We start from the raw sequence: 23,915 nt of genomic DNA on the forward strand, positions 1-23,915 counted from the left end.
TGTGGGGATGGCCATAGCGAGGTGTTTGTCCTCATTGATGACATGTTGAAGGCTGCGGAGAACATGGCGTAGTTTCTCCGCTCCGGGGAAGTACTGGACGACAAAGGGTACTCTGTTGGTTGCGTCCCGTGTTAGTCTCCTGAGGAGGTCTATGCGATTTTTTGCTGTGGCCCGTCGGAACTGTCGATCGATGAGTCGAGCGTCATATCCCGTTCTTACTAGGGCGTCTTTCAGCGTCTGTAGGTGTCCATCGCGTTCCTCCTCGTCTGAGCAGACCCTGTGTATTCGCAGGGCCTGTCCATAGGGGATGGCCTCTTTGACGTGGTTAGGGTGGAAGCTGGAAAAGTGGAGCATCGTGAGGTTGTCCGTGGGCTTGCGGTAGAGTGAGGTGCTAGCTCACTCTACCGCAAGCCCACGGACAACCTCACGATGCTCCACTTTTCCAGCTTCCACCCTAACCACGTCAAAGAGGCCATCCCCTATGGACAGGCCCTGCGAATACACAGGGTCTGCTCAGACGAGGAGGAACGCGATGGACACCTACAGACGCTGAAAGACGCCCTAGTAAGAACGGGATATGACGCTCGACTCATCGATCGACAGTTCCGACGGGCCACAGCAAAAAATCGCATAGACCTCCTCAGGAGACTAACACGGGACGCAACCAACAGAGTACCCTTTGTCGTCCAGTACTTCCCCGGAGCGGAGAAACTACGCCATGTTCTCCGCAGCCTTCAACATGTCATCAATGAGGACAAACACCTCGCTATGGCCATCCCCACACCTCCACTACTCGCCTTTAAACAGCCACCCAACCTCAAACAGACCATCGTTCGCAGCAAACTACCTAGCTTTCAAGAGAACAGCGTCCACGACGCCACACAACCCTGCCACGGTAACCTCTGCAAGACATGCCAGATCATCGACACAGATACCACCATCACACGAGAGGACACCACCCATCAGGTGCATGGTTCATACTCCTGTGACTCGGCCAACGTTGTCTACCTCATACGTTGCAGGAAAGGATGCCCCAGAGCATGGTACATTGGCGAGACCATGCAGACGCTGCGACAACGGATGAACGGACACCGCGCAACAATCGCCAAACAGGAGGGTTCCCTCCCAGTCGGGGAACACTTCAGCAGTCATGGACATTCATCCACCGACCTTCGGGTAAGCGTACTCCAAGGCGGCCTTCGAGACACACGACAACGCAAAATCGTCGAGCAGAAATTGATAGCCAAGTTCCGCACCCATGAGGACGGCCTCAACCGGGATCTTGGGTTCATGTCACGCTACACGTTACCCCACCATCGAACAAATGTTATCTGTTTTTAATATAATGGGTCATTTGCTGGCTCTCTCTGCCTTCCGGATGTTTCTGCCTCTCTCTGTGTTTTTTTTCTCTGTTTTTTTTCCCTGTTTGTTTTTTTGTTGAATGTGTATTCGGGGGTTCTGCAGGTGACACCTCTCTGTCTGAACACGGTGATTGCCTTGGCAACGGGCAGTTGCAGGGGCAGTCTGTAAACACCATGGGCTCGAATTTAGCAGGCCTGCGGGTTCCCAGCGGGTGGTCCTCCGGGAGCGTCGAAAACGCGGACGGGTAATTGTGTGCGTCCCCCACGCGATCGCGGGATAATTGGACCCATTAAGGCCTGCTTCCGGGTTCTGCGCTCCCCAGCTGCGTGCCGGCCGGCTGCGCATGCGCAGTACCGTCGACGCGATGTAGGAGCTCCAGTTAAAGGGGCAGTCTCCCAAAGCCCCTCCTGCTGCAAGCAAGAGGTCTGGGAGAATGGCTCAACCAAGGGGAAAGGCTGCGCCCCGTTTTTCAGATCTGGCACTGCAGCTGACGCTGGAGGGCGTGAGGAGGAGGAGGGAAACACTCTTCCCTGAGGATGGGCGCAAGTTCCCTGCCGCCGCAACCAGGAAGGCATGGGCAGAGGTGGCGGCGGAGGTGAGCAGCAGGGGCAACACCCCAAGGACTTGGGAGCAGTGCCGCAAGCGCTTCAATGACCTGACTAGGTCTGGCAAGGTGAGTACACCAACGCACCCTCCCACATCCCGTCCCCACCATCACGCCAAGCAGATCACAACCCCCTCCTGCACAGCCACCACTGCGCTCCATCAGCAATCCTCACAGCCACTCATTCACCATCCTCGCCGTGCACGCAAGTACCCACCGTCCCTGACCCCACCCGAACACTACCACACACCCCAATCCCCATGCAATGGGATGGGCACGTGGCCCACACTTCCTCCCATCCGTTCCGCGCCACGCTCAACCCAACCACACCGATGCTCGATGCGTCTCACGATGCAAGACGCACCCACTCACACATCTGTGTTTTGCCTTCACAGGAGAAGAGGAGCAAGAACAACCGCGAAAGGGCACGCACCGGAGGTGGGCCGCCGCAAGTGGTGGAGCTCACCGACGCAGAGGTGGAGGCGCTCGACCTCGCCCGCCCGCGACATTGCCTGTCGGTGGCCGATGGCGAGTGTGTCGCTGCCGAAACGGCCGGTAAGGGAAAGCTGACACTCAACACCCATGATCGCGAGTGACCGTATCATCACCTGCCATCAGGCGCACTGTCAAGTTGGTCCACATGCCTCAAAGTGCCCTCTGTTCTCTTGCAGGTGCGTCTTTGGATCAAGCGAGCATGGAGGGCGATTCCTCAGAGGACATGGCGGTCTCTGAGGGTGCATCGTCACATCAGAGCCAACCATCCACCAGCGCAGAGACACGCACCTCGGTGGGTCCCCCTCGCCAACTAGTTGGGGTAGCACTTGGTGAGTCACTGCGCACGAGTGAGCATGAGCAGACCCTGGTGGCAGGGGCAGCCGCGGAGGGTCCGCGACGAAGGGAGCACTCATCTCCAGGCTCTGCTCAGCCGGACCCAGATGCTGAACCCAGGGGGCCACCAGAGAAAAGGAGAGTCGTCGAGGGCCACCAGCTAATTGCTGAGGTGCTGGCAGAGGTGCCGCGCGCATTGTCCACAATAGCGCAGACGATGGAGGAGTCCACCTCCTGCATGTGGGCATTGGTGGCGCAGGCACAGGAGGGTACCGGCGACACAGTGTCGCGGGTAGGTGCGGGACTGTCTGCGGTGGAGGACAGGTTGGCCTCCCTCGAGCGTCACGCACAGCTCCACTTCGAGTCCTTGCAGGCCCTCACAACGTCTGTACGGATTCAGGGTGAGCAACATTCCGACGCCACCAACAGGCTGAGGGATACACTAGGGGTGGCCTTGCAAGGCCTCACACATGCCATCCAAACTGCCGTCCAGCAGGGTGGAAGGGGTGATGTGGGCCGAGGCCAAGAGAGGGATGATGGTGACCGGGGACATGGAAGCGGGGACGCCTCTCAAGGCGTCCCCACGTCCCACCCGTCGCCCACCTCTCAACCAGCACCCGCAATGGTGCCTCCTCTCCAGGTGGCCGAGTCTGCCCCTGCCCCGGTGCAGGAGGAGCAGTCTGTGGAGGTGCCCTCACGGGCACCGAAACCCAGGGGCCGTCCGCCAAAAGCATCTACCCGGTCAAGGCAAGAACACGAGCAACCTGCCACTACCTCTGCTGGAGCCACAGGGGTAGCACCAGGTAGGGGTTCCCGGAGAAGAATTCCAAAGGCCTTATAATCACAAAGGGAATACACCAGGGTGTTTATTATTTTGTACTTTGTTTCTTAAATGATGTCACATTCCACATATTAAATAGTCTATTCTCACCACTCCTGCCACCTCTCGTCCATTCTTCCGCGGCTTGTGCAGTAGTTGCGTTCCGTGGAGGCCATCATGACGGCGAACACCTGCTGCCACCCATTGGGCACACTGCTGTGGGTGCAGGATTACTGGCAGCACTCTTCAGTGGAGGGGGCTGGTATGGCCGCTCGCATGTGCAGGTGAGGAGATGCGAGCACCTCGCAGTGTCTGACTCTAGGAGAACCGTTGACGTATGAGTGCGTCCCTGGCCCGGCGACCATCCCGGTGAGTCGCGGCTCGGTGCATGGGTCGTCCAACATCCTCGGGCGCGTCCTCCTCCTCCGCCTCCTCCGCCTCCTCCTCCTCCTAGCCCTCGCCTTCCTCAATGTGGGTGGCGGGTGTGGATGGGGCCTCCTCCAGCGGCACCCCTCTCTGTTGGGCCATGTTGTGCAGGGCACAGCAGACAACTATGATTCGTCCCACTCTGAATGGTGTGTATTGGAGCGCTCCCCCAGAACGATCAAGGCACCTGAAGCGCATCTTGAGAAGCCCTATGGTCTGCTCAATTGTAGACCTGGTAGCAGTGTGGCTGTCATTGTACCGACGCTCCGGCTCGGTGATGGGGTTCCTCAGAGGTGTCATGAGCCACGTGTGGAGGGGATACCCCTTGTCGCCGAGGAGCCAGCCGTTGCCGGCGTTGGGTGCCTGCAGGATGGGCGGGACGGCGGACTCCCTGAGGACAAAGGCATCGTGGCAGCTGCCGGGGTATCTGGCGCACACGTGTAGGAATCTCTGGCGGAGGTCACAGATGAGCTGGGCGTTCATGGAGTGATACCCCTTCCTGTTGATGAACAGCCCTGGCTCATGCGGAGGTGCCCGTATTGCGATGTGGGTGCAGTCGATTACACCCTGCACCCGTGGGAAGCCGGCCATGGCATGGAATCCAACCGCCCTCTCCATCTGGCTGCGCTCGTCCATGGCGAAGTTGATGTAGTGGGAGGCCCTGCGGAACAACCCATCGGTGACCTGCCTTATGCACTTGTGTGCAGAGGACTGACAGACCCCGGTGATGTCCCCGGTGGCACCCTGGAAGGAACCGGATGCGAAGAAGTTGAGGGCAGTGGTGACTTTGACGGCGACAGGTAAGAAGATGCTGCTTGGTCCATCAGGGAGCAGCTCGTCGTTAAGGAGGCTGCAGATGTCGGCGACTACCTGGCGATTGACTCTGAGCCTCCGTATGCACTGCTCCTCGGAGAGGTCCATGAAGCTGAGCCTCGCTCTGTACACCCTGTGCGGAGGGTAGTGCCTCCTGCGACGCATCTCTCTCTGCGGTTGCCCTCCCTCCTGCTGTGCAGGTGGGTGTGCCGCAGCACCGTGTTGGGGGGCCCCACGTCTCCGAGGCGGACGGCGTGGACTGCGAGGCTGCTGGGGCTGGTCATCCTGTTCGTCCTCCGACGATGTCAACGCACCACCCATCTGGCAGGTGTTGGTGTGAGGGGTTGTGCAGGATAGGTGGGTGGGTCCTCGGACTGGGGCTGCGGTTTCGTGTCGGTCTGTCCTCTGGCTTGGCGGGGGTTGGTGGAGGGCAGGGGTTGCCCTATGTGACGCGGTGGCCTCCTGCGTGGGTGAGGGCGCTCCCTCGTGGAGCGCACCTTGGCACCTGGCACAGGCTGCTGGCTGCAACACGCCTGGTTTGAAGGGTCCTGTTTCCCCCAGTGTGGGAAACTGACTGCTTTGACCGTAAAATCCCACACTTCTTCTTTTGACAGCTGCTTCAGCTCATTAACTGACCACAACGAGCAAGTTAAGTGCTCTCAAGTGGAACCCCGCTGGCTTTAATTGCCTGCGGGATTCCCACCAGCGGGGCTTGCGCGCGCAGCCCCGCACGTCAGCGCGGTACCCGGAAGTGGCCGGGATTTCGTCCGAATCCGGTCACGTGATCCGAGATCGGGATTTTCGGGGCCCCCCCGCTGGAAACCCGCAGGTAACCCGACCCTAAAATCGAGCCCCATGTATTGTTCTATATGTATAAATGCGTAGGCTTCAAGGAGCTCTTGAAACATTTGCCTGAGGAAGGAGAAAATCTCCGAAAGCTTGTGAATTTAAAATAAAATTGCTGGACTATAACTTGGTGTTGTAAAATTGTTTACAATTGTCAACCCCAGTCCATCACCGGCATCTCCACATCTAGGCTAAATTAGAGCTTGGCCATTTAGAAATGAAATCAGGAATGACTTTTTTTTTTACACAAAAGCTACTGGAAACCTGGAACACTCTCTCCCAAAAGGCTGTGGATGCTGAGTCAATTGAAATTTTCAAGACTGAAACTGAAAAATTTTTGTTAGGTAATGGTATCAAGGGATATAGAACAAAGGTGGATAAATGGAGTTGAGGTACAATTCAGCCATGATCTAAAAGAAAGGCGGAACAGGCTCAAGGGGCTGGATGGCCTACTCTTGGTCCTAAAGGTTGAGTGCAAATGGTTTCTCAATAAATACAACTGGAAAACCCACGTGTACTTGGTTTGTTTGTTTTTAACTTGTTACTTACCAAACAGATGCAATGGTGACATTGTGCTTCAGAACTTTGGCAATAAACTCGACTCCTTTTCTGCTTATCCTATTATTAGCCAGCCTGCAGGCAGGAAGAAATAGAAAACCATGGTATGGACATTCTGTTCCTATATAATGAAGTTACTCTTATAATTCGGGCGGCTTCCAATATTGTTCACTCACACTAACCAAACAAGGTCAACCTCCATTGATAAGCCAAAACCTGACCTTATTCATAGAGTGAATGGAATAGTGTGCCTCAGGATGAACAATGAACGATGAATCATTGGGTTATGCATCAGAAATTGTATAGGCTGCCCACCTTACCCTCCTGGTCTCTCCAAAAGACATGAAAACACCACACCGAAAGACTGTGTAGCTCAGGCTAAAACTACTTTATGTTTAAGAGAAAGTGACATACAGAGAAACAAAATAGGTCAGCAGATTAAATGACCAATACAGTTCTTAATTCTCATCAGTGACTTAAAACCATATTCTGATATCAAAATAACAACAGTCGTTTCATGAGCATTCGTACATAAATGCATGCCTTTGCAGACACCAAGCTCTACCTCACCTCAGTGACCTGTGCACTTGGTTGAACTGAAATGGAGAAACTAGGCCTGCCCCTCAGCTATATCTCAAAGACAAAAGACCAGTCACAACAGTCAAGTGCCTGATAGCAGGATTCCCTCTGATGGTCGGTAATTACAGGCCATTTCACACACAGCCTGATAATCAATGTTAAATGTTTCTATTATTGTACCTGGATGGTTGGGTAATAGGAGAGCTGTATGAATGGGTGTTCACTTAGTCAGACTCAAGACAATTGGAATTTGTGACTGGGTACCTGGGAAATGCTGATGCAGATACAACGTGCACACCTCATCTACTTTTGTTAAACATAGCTCATTTTGATGATCCAGCCATTAGGGAATTCTTGTTGCACTTTAACAGGAAATCCCCACAGTTTTTTTTTATTCGTTCATGGGATGTGGGCGTCACTGGCGAGGCTGGCATTTATTGCCCATCCCTAATTGCCCTCGAAAAGGTGGTGGTGAGCCGCCTTCTTGAACTGCTGCAGTCCGTGTGGTGAAGGTTTTCCCATGGTGCTGTTAGGAAGGGAGTTCCAGGATTTTGACCCAGTGACAATGAAGGAACGACAATATATTTCGAAGTCGGGATGGTGTGGGACTTGGAGGGGAACGTGCAGGTGGTGTTGTTCCCATGTGCCTGCTGCTCTTATCCTTCCAGGTGGTAGAGGTCGCGGGTTTGGGAGGTGCTATCGAAGAAGCCTTGGCGACTTGCTGCAGTGCATCCTGTGGATGGTACACACTGCAGCCACAGTGCGCCGGTGGTGAAGGGAGTGAATCTTTAGCATGGCGGATGGGGTGCCAATCAAGCGGGCTGCTTTGTCCTGGATGGTGTCGAGCTTCTTGAGTGTTATTGGAGCTGCACTCATCCAGGCAAGTGGAGAGTATTGCATCACACTCCTCACTTGTGCCTTGTAGATGGTGGAAAGGCTTTGGGGTGTCAGGAGGTGAGTCACTCGCCGCAGAATACCCAGCCTCTGACTTGCTCTTGTAGCCACAGTATTTATGTGGCTGGTCCAGTTAAGTTTCTGGTCAATGGTGACCCCCAGAATGTTGATGATGGGGGATTCGGCGATGGTAATACCGTTGAATGTCAAGGGGAGGTGGTTAGACTCTCTCTTGTTGGAGATGGTCATTGCCTGGCACTTGTCTAGTGTGAATGTTACTTGCCACTTATGAGCCCAAGCCTGGATGTTGTCCAGGTCTTGCTGCATGCGGGCTCGGACTGCTTCATTATCTGAGGGGTTGCGAATGGAACTGAACACTGTGGAATCATCAGCGAACATCCCCATTTCTGACCTTATGATGGAGGGAAGGTCATTGATGAAGCAGCTGAAGATGGTTGGGCCTAGGACACTGCCCTGAGGAACTCCTGCAGCAATGTCCTGGGGCTGAGATGATTGGCCTCCAACAACCACTACCATCTTCCTTTGTGCTAGGTATGACTCCAGCCACTGGAGAGTTTTCCCCCTGATTCCCATTGACTTCAATTTTACAAGGGCTCCTTGGTGCCTCACTCGGTCAAATGCTGCCTTGATGTCAAGGGCAGTCACTCTCACCTCGCCTCTGGAATTCAGCTCTTTTGTTTGGACCAAGGCTGTAATGAGGTCTGGAGCAGAGTGGTCCTGGCGGAACCCAAACTGAGCATCGGTGAGCAGGTTATTGGTGAGTAAGTGCCGCTTGATAGCACTGTCGACGACACCTTCCATCACTTTGCTGATGATTGAGAGTGGACTGATGGGGCGGTAATTGGCCGGATTGGATTTGTCCTGCTTTTGTGGACAGGACATACCTGGGCAATTTTCCACATTGTCGGGTAAATGCCAGTATTGTAGCTATACTGAAACAGCTTGGCTAGAGGCGCAGCTAGTTCTGGAGTACAAGTCTTCAGCACTACAGCCGGGATGTTGTCAGGGCCCATAGCCTTTGCTGTATCCAGTGCACTCAGCCGTTTCTTGATATTACGTGGAGTGAATCGAATTGGCTGAAGACTGGCTTCTGTGATGGTGGGGATATCGGGAGGAGGCCGAGATGAATCATCTACTCGGCACTTCTGGCTGAAGATGGTTGCAAACGCTTCAGCCTTGTCTTTTGCACTCACGTGCTGGGCTCCACCACCATTGAGGATGGGGATGTTTGCAGAGCCTCCTCGTCCCGTTAGTTGTTTAATTGTCCACCACCATTCACGACTGGATGTGGCAGACTGCAGAGCTTTGATCTGATCCGTTGGTTGTGGAATCGCTTGGCTCTGTCTATAGCATGTTGCTTCCGCTGTTTAGCATGCATGTAGTCCTGAGTTGTAGCTTCACCAGGTTGGCACCTCATTTTTAGGTATGCCTGGTGCTGCTCCTGGCATGCTCTTCTACACTCCTCATTGAACCAGGGTTGATCCCCTGGCTTGTTGGTAATGGTAGAGTGAGGAATATGCCGGGCCATGAGGTTACAGATTGTGCTCGAATACAATTCTGCTGGTGCTGATGGCCCACAGCGCCTCATGAATGCTCTGTTTTGAGCTGCCAGATCTGTTCTGAATCTATCCCATTTAGCATTGTGGTAGTGCCACACAACACGTTGGATGGTGTCCTCAGTGCGAAGACAGGACTTCGTCTCCACAAGGACTGTGCGGTGGTCACTCCTACCAATACTGTCATGGACAGATGCATTTGCGACAGGTAGGTTGGTGAGGACGAGGTCAAGTAAGTTTTTCCCTCGTGTTGGTTCGCTCACCACCTGCCGCAGGCCCAGTCTGGCAGCTATGTCCTTCAGGACTCGGCCAGCTCGGTCAGTAGTGGTGCTACCGAGCCACTCTTGGTGATGGACATTGAAGTCCCCCACCCAGAGTACATTCTGTGCCCTTGCTACCCTCAGTGCTTCCTCCAGGTGATGTTCAACATGGAGGAGGACTGATTCATCAGCTGAGGGAGGACGGTCGGTGGTAATCAGCAGGTTTCCTTGCCCATGTTTGACCTGATGCCATGAGATTTCATGGGGTCCAGAGTCAATGTTGAGGACTCCCAGGGCCACTCCCTCCTGACTGTATATCACTGTACCATCACCTCTGGTCGGTCTGTCCTGCCGGTGGGACAGGACATACCCAGGGATTGTGATGTAAGAGTCTGGGACGTTGGCTGAAAGGTATGATTCTGTGAGTATGGCTATGTCAGGCTGTTGCTTCACTAGTCTGTGGGACAGCTCTCCCAATTTTGGCACAAGTCCCCAGATGTTAGTGAGTGAGGAGGACTTTGCAGGGTCAGCTGGGCTTTGTTTGCCTTTGTCATGTCCGGTGCCTAGTGGTCCGATGCCGGGTGTTCCATCCAGTTTTATTCTTATTGTGACTTTTTTTAGCGAGATTTTACAACTGAGTGGCTTGCTAGGCCATTTCAGAGGGCAATTAAGAATCAACCACATTGCTGTGTATTCAGCCAAAAAGGGACAAAGGACATCTAAGAACATAGCCATCAACAGTTAAAAATGTTAGCAGCATGACCTCACCCTAAGTTCATATCAAAATGAAATATCCTTAAACCTGAAACTGGATGGATCTCTATCCATCGCAATTAACTATTTTCTTGGATCCATTATTTAAGTTCTAAAAGCCTGTTTTACCTTGTTAGCTAATTCAGGATGAACAATGACCATTTATACCATTGGGTTATGCATCAGAAATAGTATGGGCTGCCCACCTTACCCTCCTGGTCTCTCTCACATAGAATCAACAGTTCTCCGCCCAAGATCTAAGAATTAATTGTATCCAAGAAATAATTTTGCAATAGATTTCAAGCAAGGTGTGTAGTTTAAAATTCCTGTCAAATTACAGTACTGTATATAATTAGAGTTTAACCATTAATTCTGGATAAATTTCACATTTATTGGCATATCACTACATACTTGAGAACCTTCAAGCTTGAGTTGTTCTGCAGTCCTTCGACAAAATGCAGCATGTCCTCATCAACTAAATTGTTCTCCTGAAGGCTGCAAAGAAAAACAAGTATAAACGGAAAATAATACTAGATTTTCATTTTCCAATTACTGTTTATTTTAAACACACTAGTGTGCATTAAAGACCATTTGACATGAGGTGGTTTTGGCAGGAAAATTACCTGCCAGTTTTAAAGCTAGAACAGACCATCTAGGATCATGGGTCAGCTGAATTATTGACTCATGACTGGTTTTCAATACCTTATGAAATGCTCATTGGGCCAATCAGATTCAGAGAGCTGCTTGATCAACAGCTCACAGAACAGCTATATAATATGCTTACTTCCCATTATGTTTGCCTTTCAGTCCGCCAGAAGCTCGATGGCACTGTGGCTTATGGTGATGCCCGCTTCACCTTGCCTCCATAATGCTGGCCCATGACCCTGCCATTTCCATTCCCATTTCAGATGTTAATGCTCCTCTGCCTACTCTTTTCCCAATGCCGCCTATTTGCCCATCCTCACCATTCTCAGTCCCCTCATCTGATTCCCAATGTTTACTTGCACCTCCCCACCACCCCCCCCCTTCAGATCTCTCTGTACCCTCAGGTAGGGTCACCCTTCCCTCGCGACCTATCAATGTTTTCTAATTGCAGGTATTGCCTGCCTCTCACCTCACTTGAGCCAATCCCAGCACTCGTATATTATACAGACACACACACACACACACACACACACACACACTAAACTGCCCATCACATTGTCTACAGTCAGTTGAAGAATGCATGCCATCCCTGACCCTGTTTGTGACACACATCTGAAACTACTCGGGCATGATTTTAGACCGGGGGCAGGGAAGGAGGGTGGAATTCCTGTCAGGAAACTCGGAAGTACGGGTTTCCCTGAGGTCCTTACTATTTTGACATAAAGACGTTGTTTCTTTTTTGCAGGTTTCCTGTCTGGCAGGCCAGCCTGATCGACGGGCTGGCTCTCAGTTGGGTGGGAGATGAGCCAGGAAAAGGACGTTCAGGTAATTGTTAGATGGGGGGGGGGGGCGGGGGGCAGGGGTCACCAGGGGGTTTGTGGGTCAGTCATCGGGGGGCCATCGGGGTGCTGTCAGTCATTGGAGGGCTGTCGGGGTCGGGGGTCATCAACTGTGGGGGGGTTTGGAGGTCGGGTTGGAGATCCTGGGTGGGGGGGGGGGGGGTCGGGTCGAGAAGCTGGGGTGGGGGTGGTCGGGTCAGAGATCCTGCGGGGGGGGGGGGGGGTCTCGGGTCGAGAAGCTGGGGTGGGGGTGGTCGGGTCAGAGATCCTGTGGGGGGGGTCTCGGGTCCGCGATCGTCGGGGGGAGGGGGGGTGTCTCGGGTCCGTTATCGTTGGGGGGGTCTCGGGTCAGCGATCGTCGGGGGGTTGGGTCCGAGATCATGCAGGGTTGGGTCCAAGATCGAGGTTGGGGGTGGGGGGGGGTTGGAGATTGTGGGAGTGGTCGCAGCAGGTAGGCTTGTTGGGCCTGGAGGAAGCACTCGTGCTCCTCTGGGCCCACAAGCTTTGCTGTAAAGGCCCTTACCTGCAGTCAGGCCTTCTCGCCTCCTCTCATGTGGCGTGAAGGAGAAGGCCCGGTAATCCTGGCCCCCCAATGGCTAAAATCAAAAAAGCTTTGAATATGGAGGCCCGCAGCATCCTTAAAAGCTTTCACTGACCGACTCGCCTCCTAAGATCGGGATGGACGCCTGCCCCTCGTCCAACTCCTGTGAAAATTGGAAATGGGCGGGTTGGGGTGGGTTTTAAATTTTTGCATTTGTTATTGCCCCCGCCACCCCCGACCCACCTGTTTTTCCAGGCTAAAATCCTGCCCCACGTTACTGTCAGTCTCTATTTTATACCCAACCAATATCAATGGTCATAAAATGGGCTTCTCCTTACCCACAAAATATGCTTGCCAACCAACGTCTCAGAGTTTGACTTATTTACACACCTTTTTTTTTCCTGTTTTCAAATATTTATTGCTAAACTGTCACAATTTCTTCAGTTACTCATCCGAATTCCTGCCTTCCTTGACTGACTGTTTGGTGTGCTAAGCAAAGGAAGATAACAATAAATATCCTCCTATCTTGTAGAACCCAGTTTTTCAGTATAATCAGGGCCCCAGTGTTCTGCGATCCCACGGCCATGGAAATCACCATGGATTTTATCAACTGCTGTGGAATTTTTCCACCGCCATTTTTTTACTTCATTTCCTCATTGGAACTAATACCTGATGTTTTGATTCCGAATGGGGTCAGATAACATCAATTTCCATTGATTATGCAGCTCCTTAAATCGCTGTGCATTTCAAACCTTGCACTTATTTGCAGTTAAAGCGTATAAAGTTGAAATGCTTTTGTACTATGTAACCCATTGCTCACAGCATCTAAATTAGATGTCTTTACAGGAGCTCCGAGTCTAGCTTAGCAGCTAAATGTACAAAGCGTGAAATACATGGGGATTAATGAGCCACAAATCAATAGGGATTGGAAGACTAGTATCAGTTGGCACTATTCCCATTCAGAGCACCAGATATCGGTTATCTACTACTCAACACCCAGCTGCCTCAGTGAAAAGTCAGCTGAGACATCCAGGTATTAAGTGGCAGCTATTAATACTGTAAATAGCACATGGCTTTTAAACAATTAAAATACTGAGTTCTTCTAAACAAAAGCAACCCATTTACCACTTGTTTTTCAGTAGTATTTTAAACAGATATTGGAACTGCGATGTCCCCAAACCCTGGACAGACTTACCATGGAATCTACATTCTCACACTGCAGAATTGATATGGGGTTGCCACAGGCATTGGCCTGGAGGTGCTGCAGAATTCTACGGGCTCTGCTTAGAGTACATTACTGTACATAGCGGCAAAAGCTGAATTAGTGGAAGTATCTCAAGAGCACCCATTTCCAAAGAAGTGTCAAAATTAACAAGAGATTCACACCTTATTTGAAGTGCACAATGAGGGCTGCATCATACCAGCAAACGCTCTTCAAACACCATGCTAGGAGTACAGAAAAAAAATGTTTGCGTACCGCAAATATCAGTAACCATAATAAAAGAATAATAAATTATACGGAGACTGATTAAGGATTTGACCCCACTCCAAGTGCTTCATTATTTAGTCATGTTTCCACGCTGACGTCTTGAAGACACTCACCACAGCTCCTCGAGGACAGTGTTCTTTTTCAGCATTAAAGCCAAAGCTCTAGCACCGCGACTGCCAACGTTGTTATCTACAAGACTAATGGTCAGAAAAAAAAGTCCATTGAGTTACGTACCTAAACAGAACAGGTTTTTAAAAATGAAGTTTGAATCCAAAAGTTCCGTTAGAGGCATCGCTACATAAGCATCCTTACCTTAGCCATAACATGCTTGTGTTATCCTCAAGAGCTGCTGCTATAGCACATGCACCAGCATCTCCAATTTTGTTTCCCCAAAGTCTGGATAAACATTCAAGCAAACATTTTATGAATCCTGATATGGTAGCAAGTGGTGAAAAATGATTTCATGTTCATAGTGTTTGGCATTGCTGAGTTATATTATAAATGAAATAGGGGTCATTTTAACCTAACCCGCCTGGTGGGAAACTGATCCGCCGTCTGTTTCACACCCCACCTGATTTTACTTTCCACTGACTTCAAACCCACTATCGTGAGTTTCCCTCCGGGTGGGTTAGGTTAAAATTACCCACTAAAACCTTACAATGATGTGTTCTAATTTCTGTTATTCTATTATTTAACTTTCATATTTTTATCTGTTACTATGAAAATACATTTTCTACAGCAGCAGGCGCAAAAAAATACCAAATCCAAGAGGTAAAAGAGATTGTTCTAATCTAAGGATTTATTATCATAGAATCATTGAAAGGTTACAGCACGGAAGGAGGCCATTTGGCCCATCGAGTCCATGCCAGCGCTATGCAACAGCAATCCAGCTAGTCCCACTCCCCCGTAACCCTGCAATTTTTTTCCTTTCAAGTACTAATCCAGTTCGCTTTTGAAGGCCATGATTGAATCTGCCTCCACCACCCACTCTGGCAAAGCATTCCAGAACCTAACCACTCGCTGTGTAAAAAAGTTTATCCTCATGTCACCTTTGTTTTTTTTGCTGTTGTTGGGCATTTCAATTGTGAATAGAAGGCATGTGAAGTGTGTACAATGTTCAGTATCAGCATGTTAATAGAGAACAATCAAAAGGACATACCCCAAGTACTGGATGGAGTTGTTCTGTTTTAAACCTTCTGCCAGCACTTCTGCCCCAGCAGCTGTTAAATGGTTGTTGCCTAGCCTGGGAATATTAAAGATTGAATACAAGGTATAAATAAGCACCATTTTAAAATCTAATGGCCTAACAATTTTAATGGGTCCTCTGCAGCAGAAGCAGACCTCATAGCCATCCAACTTGATGGCCAAAGAGCAAAATCCCAGGGACAGGATTGTTTGAATTCTCAGGGTGACTACCGACGCTTTCAAGGACACTTTAGAGGCACCCACCCTGATCTGCCATTGTAAGGTGGATATGTCCATAGCCACTCTGCTAGAGATCTGCTAAAACCTTTCCTAGCTGAGAGGAGCCGAGCCGAGCGGAGGGAGCATCCGATAAAAGGCGGGATTTCAGAGCGCTGAGAGGAGCCGAGCCGAGCGGAGGGAGCGTCCGATAAAAGGCGGGATTCCAGAGCGCTGAGAACAGCTGAGAGGAGCCGAGCCGAGCGGAGGGAGCGTCCGATAAAAGGCGGGATTCCAGAGCGCTGAGAACAGCTGAGAGGAGCCGAGCCGAGCGGAGGGAGCGTCCGATAAAAGGCGGGATTCCAGAGCGCTGAGAACAGCTGAGAGGAGCCGAGCCGAGCGGAGGGAGCGTCCGATAAAAGGCGGGATTCCAGAGCGCTGAGAACAGCTGAGAGGAGCCGAGCCGAGCGGAGGGAGCGTCCGATAAAAGGCGGGATTTCAGAGCGCTGAGAACAGCTGAGAGGAGCCGAGCTGAGCGGAGGGAGCATCCGATAAAAGGCGGGATTCCAGAGCGCTGAGAACAGCTGAGAGGAGCCGAGCCGAGCCGAGCGGAGCTGCGACCGAGTTCGAAGTGACGTCAGGAATCAGATCGGGACGCGACACAGGGGAGGCACCTGATTGGTGAGTAGGTTCAGGTGAGTATTTCTACTTATCTACAGTAACTAAAGTAAAAAGAAAGGGAAGGTCTGCAGGTCTTATAGGAAGTAGCGTTTATTTTTTAATGAATCAAGGTCCCTAGTGTAGTTAACATTCCCTAAATTAAGAACAATTTAAAGGAGTAAACTCCTTAAAGGGAGTGGTAAGTAGTTTTTCTTTCCTTTTTTTTCTCTTGACATTGTAGTTGTTGTTAAGCTAACTTAAGGGTTAAGTCATGGCAGGAGATCCCACAGCCGTGTCATGTTCCTCTTGTGGGATGTGGGAATTCAGGGATCCTTCCTGTATCCCTGATTCCTTCACCTGCGGGAAGTGTGTCCAGCTGCAGCTATTGTTTGACCGCTTGACGGCTCTGGAGCTGCGGATGGACTCACATTGGAGCATCCGCGATGCTGAGAAAGTCGTGGATAGCACGTTCAGTGAGTTGGTCACACCGCAGATAAAAATTACTGAGGGAGATAGTGAATGGGTGACCAACAGACAGAGGAAGAGTAGGAAGGCAGTGCAGGGGTCCCCTGCGGTCATCTCCCTCCAAAACAGGTATACCGTTTTGGATACTGTTGGGGGAGATGGCTCACCAGGGGAAGGTGGCAGTGGCCAGGTTCATGGCACCGTGGCTGGCTCTGCTGCACAGGAGGGCAGGAAGCAGAGTGGCAGAGCTATAGTGATAGGGGACTCGATTGTAAGGGGAATAGACAGGCGTTTCTGCGGACGCAACCGAGACTCCAGGATGGTATGTTGCCTCCCTGGTGCAAGGGTCAAGGATGTCTCGGAGCGGCTGCAGGACATTCTGGAGGGGGAGGGTGAACAGCCAGTTGTCGTGGTGCATATAGGCACCAATGATATAGGTAAAAAACAGGATGAGGTCCTACAAGCTGAATTTAGGGAGTTAGGAGTTAAACTAAAGAGTAGGACCTCAAGGGTAGTAATCTCAGGATTGCTACTAGTGCCACGGGCTAGTCAGAGTAGGAATGACAGGATAGCTAGGATGAATACGTGGCTTGAGAGATGGTGCAAGAGGGAGGGATTCAAATTCCTGGGACATTGGAACCGGTTCTGGGGGAGGTGGGACTAGTACAAATTGGACGGTCTGCATCTGGGCAGGACTGGAACCAATGTCCTAGGGGGAGTGTTTGCTAGTGCTGTTGGGGAGGGTTTAAACTAATATGGCAGGGGGATGGGAACCGATGCAGGAAGTCAGTGGGAAATAAAGTGGTGACAGAAACAAAAGGCAGTAAGGGAGAGTGTACAGAACATGACCGGACAGATGGTCTGAGAAAGCAGGGCAAAGACCAAGGGAAGTCTAGATTAAACTGCATTTATTTCAATGCAAGAAGTCTGATGGGCAAGGCAGATGAACTCAGGGCATGGATGGGTACATGGGACTGGGATGTTATAGCTATTACTGAAACATGGATAAGGGAGGGGCAGGACTGGCAGCTCAATGTTCCAGGGTACAGATGCTATAGGAAAGATAGAGCAGGAGGTAAGAGAGGAGGGGGAGTTGCGTTCTTGATTAGGGAGAACATCACGGCAGTAGTGAGAGGGGATATATCCGAGGGTTCGCCCACTGAGTCTATATGGGTAGAACTGAAAAATAAGAAGGGAGAGATCACTTTGATTGGATTGTACTACAGACCCCCAAATAGTCAACGGGAAATTGAGGAGCAAATATGTAAGGAGATTACAGACAGCTGCAAGAAAAATAAGGTGGTAATAGTAAGGGACTTTAACTTTCCCAACATTGACTGGGACAGCCATAGCATTAGGGGCTTGGATGGAGAGAAATTTGTTGAGTGTATTCAGGAGGAATTTCTCATTCAGAATGTGGATGGCCCGACTAGAGAGGGGGCAAAACTTGACCTCCTCTTGGGAAATAAGGAAGGGCAGGTGACAGAAGTGTTAGTGAGGGATCACTTTGGGACCAGTGATCATAATTCCATTAGTTTTAAGATAGCTATGGAGAAGGATAGGTCTGGCCCAAAAGTTAAAATTCTAAATTGGGGAAAGGCCAATTTTGATGGTATTAGACTGGAACTTTCAGAAGTTGATTGGGAGAGTCTGTTGGCAGGCAAAGGGACGTCTGGTAAGTGGGAGGCTTTCAAAAGTGTGTTAACCAGGGTTCAGGGTAAGCACATTCCTTATAAAGTGAAGAGCAAGGCTGGTAGAAGTAGGGAACCTTGGATGACTCGGGAGATTGAGGCCCTAGTCAGAAAGAAGAAGGAGGCATATGACATGCATAGGCAGCTGGGATCAAGTGGATCCCTTGAGTATAGAGATTGCCGGAGTAGAGTTAAGAGAGAAATCAGGAGGGCAAAAAGGGGACATGAGATTGCTTTGGCAGATAAGGCAAAGGAGAATCCAAAGAGCTTCTACAAATACATAAAGGGCAAAAGAGTAACTAGGGAGAGAGTAGGGCCTCTTAAGGATCAACAAGGTCATCTGTGTGCGGAACCACAAGAGATGGGTGAGATCCTGAATGAATATTTCGCATCGGTATTTACGGTTGAGAAAGGCATGGATGTTAGGGAACTTGGGGAAATAAATAGTGATTTCTTGAGGAGTGTACATATTACAGAGAGGGAGGTGCTGGAAGTCTTAACGCGCATCAAGGTAGATAAATCTCCGGGACCTGATGAAATGTATCCCAGGACGTTATGGGAGGTTAGGGAGGAAATTGCGGGTCCCCTAGCAGTGATATTTGAATCATCCACCGCTACAGGTGAGGTGCCTGAAGATTGGAGGGTAGCAAATGTTGTGCCTTTGTTTAAGAAGTGCGGCAGGGAAAAGCCTAGGAACTACAGACCGGTGAGCCTGACATCTGTAGTGGGTAAGTTGTTAGAGGGTATTCTGAGGGACAGGATCTACAGGCATTTGGAGAGGCAGGGACTAATTAGGAACAGTCAGCATGGTTTTGTGAGAGGAAAATCATGTCTCACGAATTTGATTGAGTTTTTTGAAGGGGTAACCAAGAAGATAGATGAGGGCTGTGCAGTGGACGTGGTCTATATGGACTTCAGCAAAGCCTTTGACAAGGTACTGCATGGTAGGTTGTTACATAAGGTTAAATCTCATGGGATCCAAGGTGAGGTAGCCAATTGGATACAAAATTGGCTTGACGACAGAAGACAGAGGGTGGTTGTAGAGGGTTGTTTTTCAAACTGGAGGCCTGTGTCCAGCGGTGTGCCTCAGGGCTCGGTGCTGGGTCCGCTGTTATTTGTTATTTATATTAATGACTTGGATGAGAATTTAGGAGGCATGGTTAGTAAGTTTGCAGATGACACCAAGATTGGTGGCATTGTGGACAGTGAAGAAGGTTATCTAGGATTGCAACGGGATCTTGATAAATTGGGCCAGTGGGCCGATGAATGGCAGATGGAGTTTAATTTAGATAAATGTGAGGTGATGCATTTTGGTAGATCGAATCGGGCCAGGACCTACTCCGTTAATGGTAGGGCGTTGGGGAGAGTTATAGAACAAAGAGATCTGGGAGTACAGGTTCATAGCTCCTTGAAAGTGGAGTCACAGGTGGATAGGGTGGTGAAGAAGGCATTCGGCATGCTTGGTTTCATTGGTCAGAACACTGAATGCAGGAGTTGGGATGTCTTGTTGAAGTTGTACAGGGCATTGGTGAGGCCACACTTGGAGTACTGTGTACAGTTCTGGTCACCCTATTATAGAAAGGATATTATTAAACTAGAACGAGTGCAGAAAAGATTTACTAGGATGCTACCGGGACTTGATGGTTTGACTTATAGGGAGAGGTTAGACAGACTGGGACTTTTTTCCCTGGAGAGTAGGAGGTTAAGGGGTGATCTTATAGAAGTCTATAAAATAATGAGGGGCATAGATAAGGTAGATAGTCAAAATCTTTTCCCAAAGGTAGGGGAGTCTATAACGAGGGGGCATAGATTTAAGGTGAGAGGGGAGAGATACAAAAGGGTCCAGAGGGGCAATTTTTTCACTCAAAGGGTGGTGAGTGTCTGGAACGAGCTGCCGGAGGCAGTAGTCGAGGCGGGTACAATTTTGTCTTTTAAAAAGCATTTGGACAGTTACATGGGTAAGATGGGTATAGAGGGATATGGGCCAAGTGCAGGAAATTGGGACTAGCTTAGTGGTATAAACTGGGCGACATGGACATGTTGGGCTGAAGGGCCTGTTTCCATGTTGTAACTTCTATGATTCTATGATGCTAGGCCAAAAGATTTTGGCTGCTTTTACAATCTTAACTCCCAAAAGGAACCAAAATGTAGTAGATAAAGGTAATCAATCCACTGGGATCAATTGCTTTTGTCTATGAACCTCTGAGGCCAAAGACCTCAAAAGAAACACATGCCAGCTCTCAGCTGGGGACACACACTGGGTGAAAGTCCCTGGGTAATGTCGGAACCATCCCAGACACACACCCTTGATAGGGGAGGGGAGTGGTGATTGGTAGACTCAGATGCTCCAAGCCCACTGGAATTTAAAGCGAGACTTGGTACAAATTTCAATCCTTTTCAGGTGATCCGCCCAATTTATGCCCTAACGCCTGGCTGGAATTTCAGGCCTTAAATGTCTAAATGCTTCCTTTGTTGAGCACTCCTGGTAATACTGATCTTACCTTAACGCTAGAAAGTTGTCCTTGTGTTTAAGAAGCTTTGCAAAATTATGTGCGCACGCATCAGTTAAATTGTTGTGAAACAATCTAAAAACAAAACATAGAAATTTGAAAAGTAAATGCTTTTCCCCTGAATATAAATGTTTCTTTTACACAGAACTACTACAATTACTATCACTACTACTACAGAACACTTTCTATAGTCAGATTCTTTTGCCACACAGAATTGGTACAATATTTTTTTTAAACGTCTCATGAAAATTCATGTTGCACTTGAATCTCAAATAAACAAATACATACGCACATCTCTACATCATCATCCATTGTATTTTCTTATATATATAAAACCATAAGGAAGTAGCTATATGTATTTTTAGAAAATCACTTTAAATAATTTTGCGGCTCTCACACATCGTCCATCTCAATAGTTGTAGATGTCAGTACAATGTTCACAGAAACACCCAGCAAAATTGTTCTTACGCAATCTTTTGCAAATTGCGGCAGCCAAGAGCTCGGTCAACCAGTTTGGAGACTCCTTGATCAGAAATGTTATTTGCCCGGAGGCTGTAAGATGTAAACATAAAATTGGTTACACAATATAATTAACATAAAGAAAAAGAAAAACTGCAAAAAATATTATAACTCCATTTTAATACATTTGCTCCCACTGTACTACATTTTTTGATTCAAAATGTCTATAACTACAGTAATGATTTTCAATCTACTTGTAAGATGGCATAATTCTATTCTTTGATAAAATGGTCACTTCAAGGAGACTGGTACAAGACTGATCAAGGTCTGGCTGTTAAATTGTCAGGAAGCTGTGCACCTCCAGGAACAGCTCAAATTCTGTGCAGCCATGGCCATGCCGGTTGTCCATATGGGATTACTAGTCCCCAAACATATCACTGTAAGAGATTTGTTATTTGATTCTGTTCAAATATAGAGACAGGTTTTGGGTTGTAGTCTGAAGAACAGATTAAAGGCCTTTATCAGTAAAAGGTTCGTTCCTCCTATTTATACTTTCTTAGATTATGTACTAATATAATTAAATGTATTTTTGTTTCCAATCAATCATCAAAATTTGAAGAAAAGGTTCCTAATCTTGGCTTGGCTTGCCTGTCAATTCGATTGCAATGTCCAATGGACATGATCCTTATGCACTGACGCAAGTGATAAAATAGTATTGTGCTCCACTTAGTGTATGACATAAGTACTGCACTGTGTATAGCTAACAGTTTCAAAATTAGTACAGTATTAAACCATAAAATATTACTGTAATCCTGGAATTTTTCTTATGTTTAAACATAAAAATGAAGTTAGGGAATTGCATTCTGACATTAAATGCTTAGCTTCACACTAATTTTTCAGGATAGGGGCTTAGCTTGCTTTTAGTTCACTTGTATGACTTGTGTGTGATTTTTGTCCATAATCAGATTTTATAAGATTTTTGACAATTGGTGAAAAATGGTCACAAGCACACAATGTGCAGTATAAGGCTATTCAATAATCAACAGCAATTATTAAACTTGGCACAAATAATATTAACATTCATCAATGAAATTAGTTGCTTTAGTAAGAGAAAGAAGCGATTTTAAATATTAATCTGAAAATAGATACCTTACTTAATAATCAACTTTAGGGTTAATCAAATCAATACAGGAGTCGCCACAAATTTAGGTAGCTGTTTAAACCACAGTATCATTTTTTTTATTCAGTCAACGAATGAAAAAAGTTCTACATGAAGAACACACTGTAATGTGTCGTTGAAACAAAGGCTTGACCTTCAATTAAGCAGAATGGAAACCAACACCTGAATGTGTTCAAACATAACGGTCATTAGTATTGAACCAGAAAGCCTGAAGCACGGTAAAATATTATTTTAAAATACACCATGGAGCCTGGAATTTAAGGTCTAAGTTGCAAGTTCTATCAAAGCCTACAAAGTGTTGACCTGCAAGCACTAAGTGGGTGTCATTTTTTAAATCAGGATTCCATTTTTGGAACCGTTACAAATAATTTTTGTTATACATCTGAGGAACTTCCATTCTTTTCATCCACTTTGCTTTTTCTGGTGCAGGAGGCCTGGATGCTGTCTGTGCATCGGCAACATCAATGTGATGGGATAAGAAACTGTGATAACTGAATGCCTGCATTCTCCCTTTCCTGACGTTGGTGCTCATCTTTGCACAAACTGTTAATGTTAATTTCCTGCCTTTTTAATGTACATTGCACCTCTGGCACAAGGATAAATCAATGAAAACAAGCAGCAAAAAGAGACAAAAGATAAAAGAAGAGGTGGTAGAAAAGTGAGCTGTGCTGAAAGACATTGTAAAATCAACAAGCTGATTGATCCTTGATCCAAAGATCATGAGGCAGTCTAGTAAGTCCTGCAATAAGCAAAAAACTGTTCACGACTAAATATTACATATTTCTAACCCCCCCCTCCCCCGCCACATCTGCCCAATCACACTGCAACATTAAGAGCAAAAGTGGATCTGTGGTTAGATACCTGCCAAAATACTCCTCCAGGTCAAAATTCATCAAGCGGACAAGCCACCATTATTATAAACTGCCCATCCCCCATTTCACGTATTTCAGGTAACGTGACATCTCTGAACTATGCTGGCCCATGGTTCCATTTTTGTCAATCTATAATATTTAGCATTGGGTTTGTAGACAAAGTTGCACAAGTATATTATGGAAAAGATGCAGATCTTCAGTGCTCAAAAGCATTCAAAAAGAAAAACCTTGCATTTATATAGCACCTTTCACGATCTCAGGACGTCCCAAAACGCTCCAAATGAAGTACTTTTGACGTGTACTCACTGTTGTAATGTTGGAAACAGCACCAGCTAATATTCGCACAAGGTCCCAAAAAACAGCACTGAGACAAACGACCAGATAATCTGTTTTGGTGGTGTTGGTTGAGGGATAAATGTTGGCCAGGACACCGGAAAAATTCTGCTCTTCTTCATATAGTGCCATAGAATCTTTTATGTTCACCTGGAAGGGCAGACTGGGCCTTGGTTTACCCTCCAACAGTGAGACACTGAAGTGTCAGCCTAGATTATATGTTCAAGTGTCTGGAATGGGGCTTGAACCCACGGCCTTCTGACTCAGAGGCAAGAGTGCTATCACTGAGCCAAGGCTAAAACCTCGGGTCAAAGATAAGAACTTGGGGACCGGAGAAATATTCCTTATTGTCTTCGACAGAGCTGACAACTCAACGGATACCACTATAACCTCATTTACCTCAGCGTTTATTATTAAAATAATACTCAAGTCCATTTATTTAGACCTATTGATCTCCACAAGACACTACTCAAATTAATTTGTATTATTTTTTCCCCATCACCCAGCCAT

At 48.3% G+C, this 23,915-nt stretch overlaps 1 protein-coding gene across 5 annotated transcripts in view; it reads right to left on the minus strand.

Moving 5' to 3' along the window:
- The window catches only part of nod2 (nucleotide-binding oligomerization domain containing 2), a 56,214-nt gene that overhangs the window by 1,866 nt on the left and 30,433 nt on the right, over positions 1 to 23,915 (minus strand). For 3 of the 5 annotated variants that reach the window (XM_067997897.1, XM_067997896.1, XM_067997898.1), the window contains 7 exons: positions 21,030 to 21,113; positions 20,553 to 20,636; positions 14,994 to 15,077; positions 14,147 to 14,230; positions 13,948 to 14,031; positions 10,732 to 10,815; positions 6,249 to 6,332 (listed from right to left, as the gene is read on the minus strand). In XM_067997897.1, the coding sequence (XP_067853998.1) occupies positions 6,249 to 6,332; positions 10,732 to 10,815; positions 13,948 to 14,031; positions 14,147 to 14,230; positions 14,994 to 15,077; positions 20,553 to 20,636; positions 21,030 to 21,113 (588 nt within the window). Of the gene's footprint in view, positions 1 to 6,248; positions 6,333 to 10,731; positions 10,816 to 13,947; positions 14,032 to 14,146; positions 14,231 to 14,993; positions 15,078 to 20,552; positions 20,637 to 20,958; positions 21,114 to 23,915 lie in introns of those variants that run through there. The other 2 variants (XM_067997899.1, XM_067997900.1) reach the window with 2 other exon arrangements.

The sequence above is a fragment of the Heptranchias perlo genome, chromosome 16 (assembly GCF_035084215.1).
Source record: "Heptranchias perlo isolate sHepPer1 chromosome 16, sHepPer1.hap1, whole genome shotgun sequence".
Lineage (NCBI taxonomy): Eukaryota > Metazoa > Chordata > Chondrichthyes > Hexanchiformes > Hexanchidae > Heptranchias > Heptranchias perlo.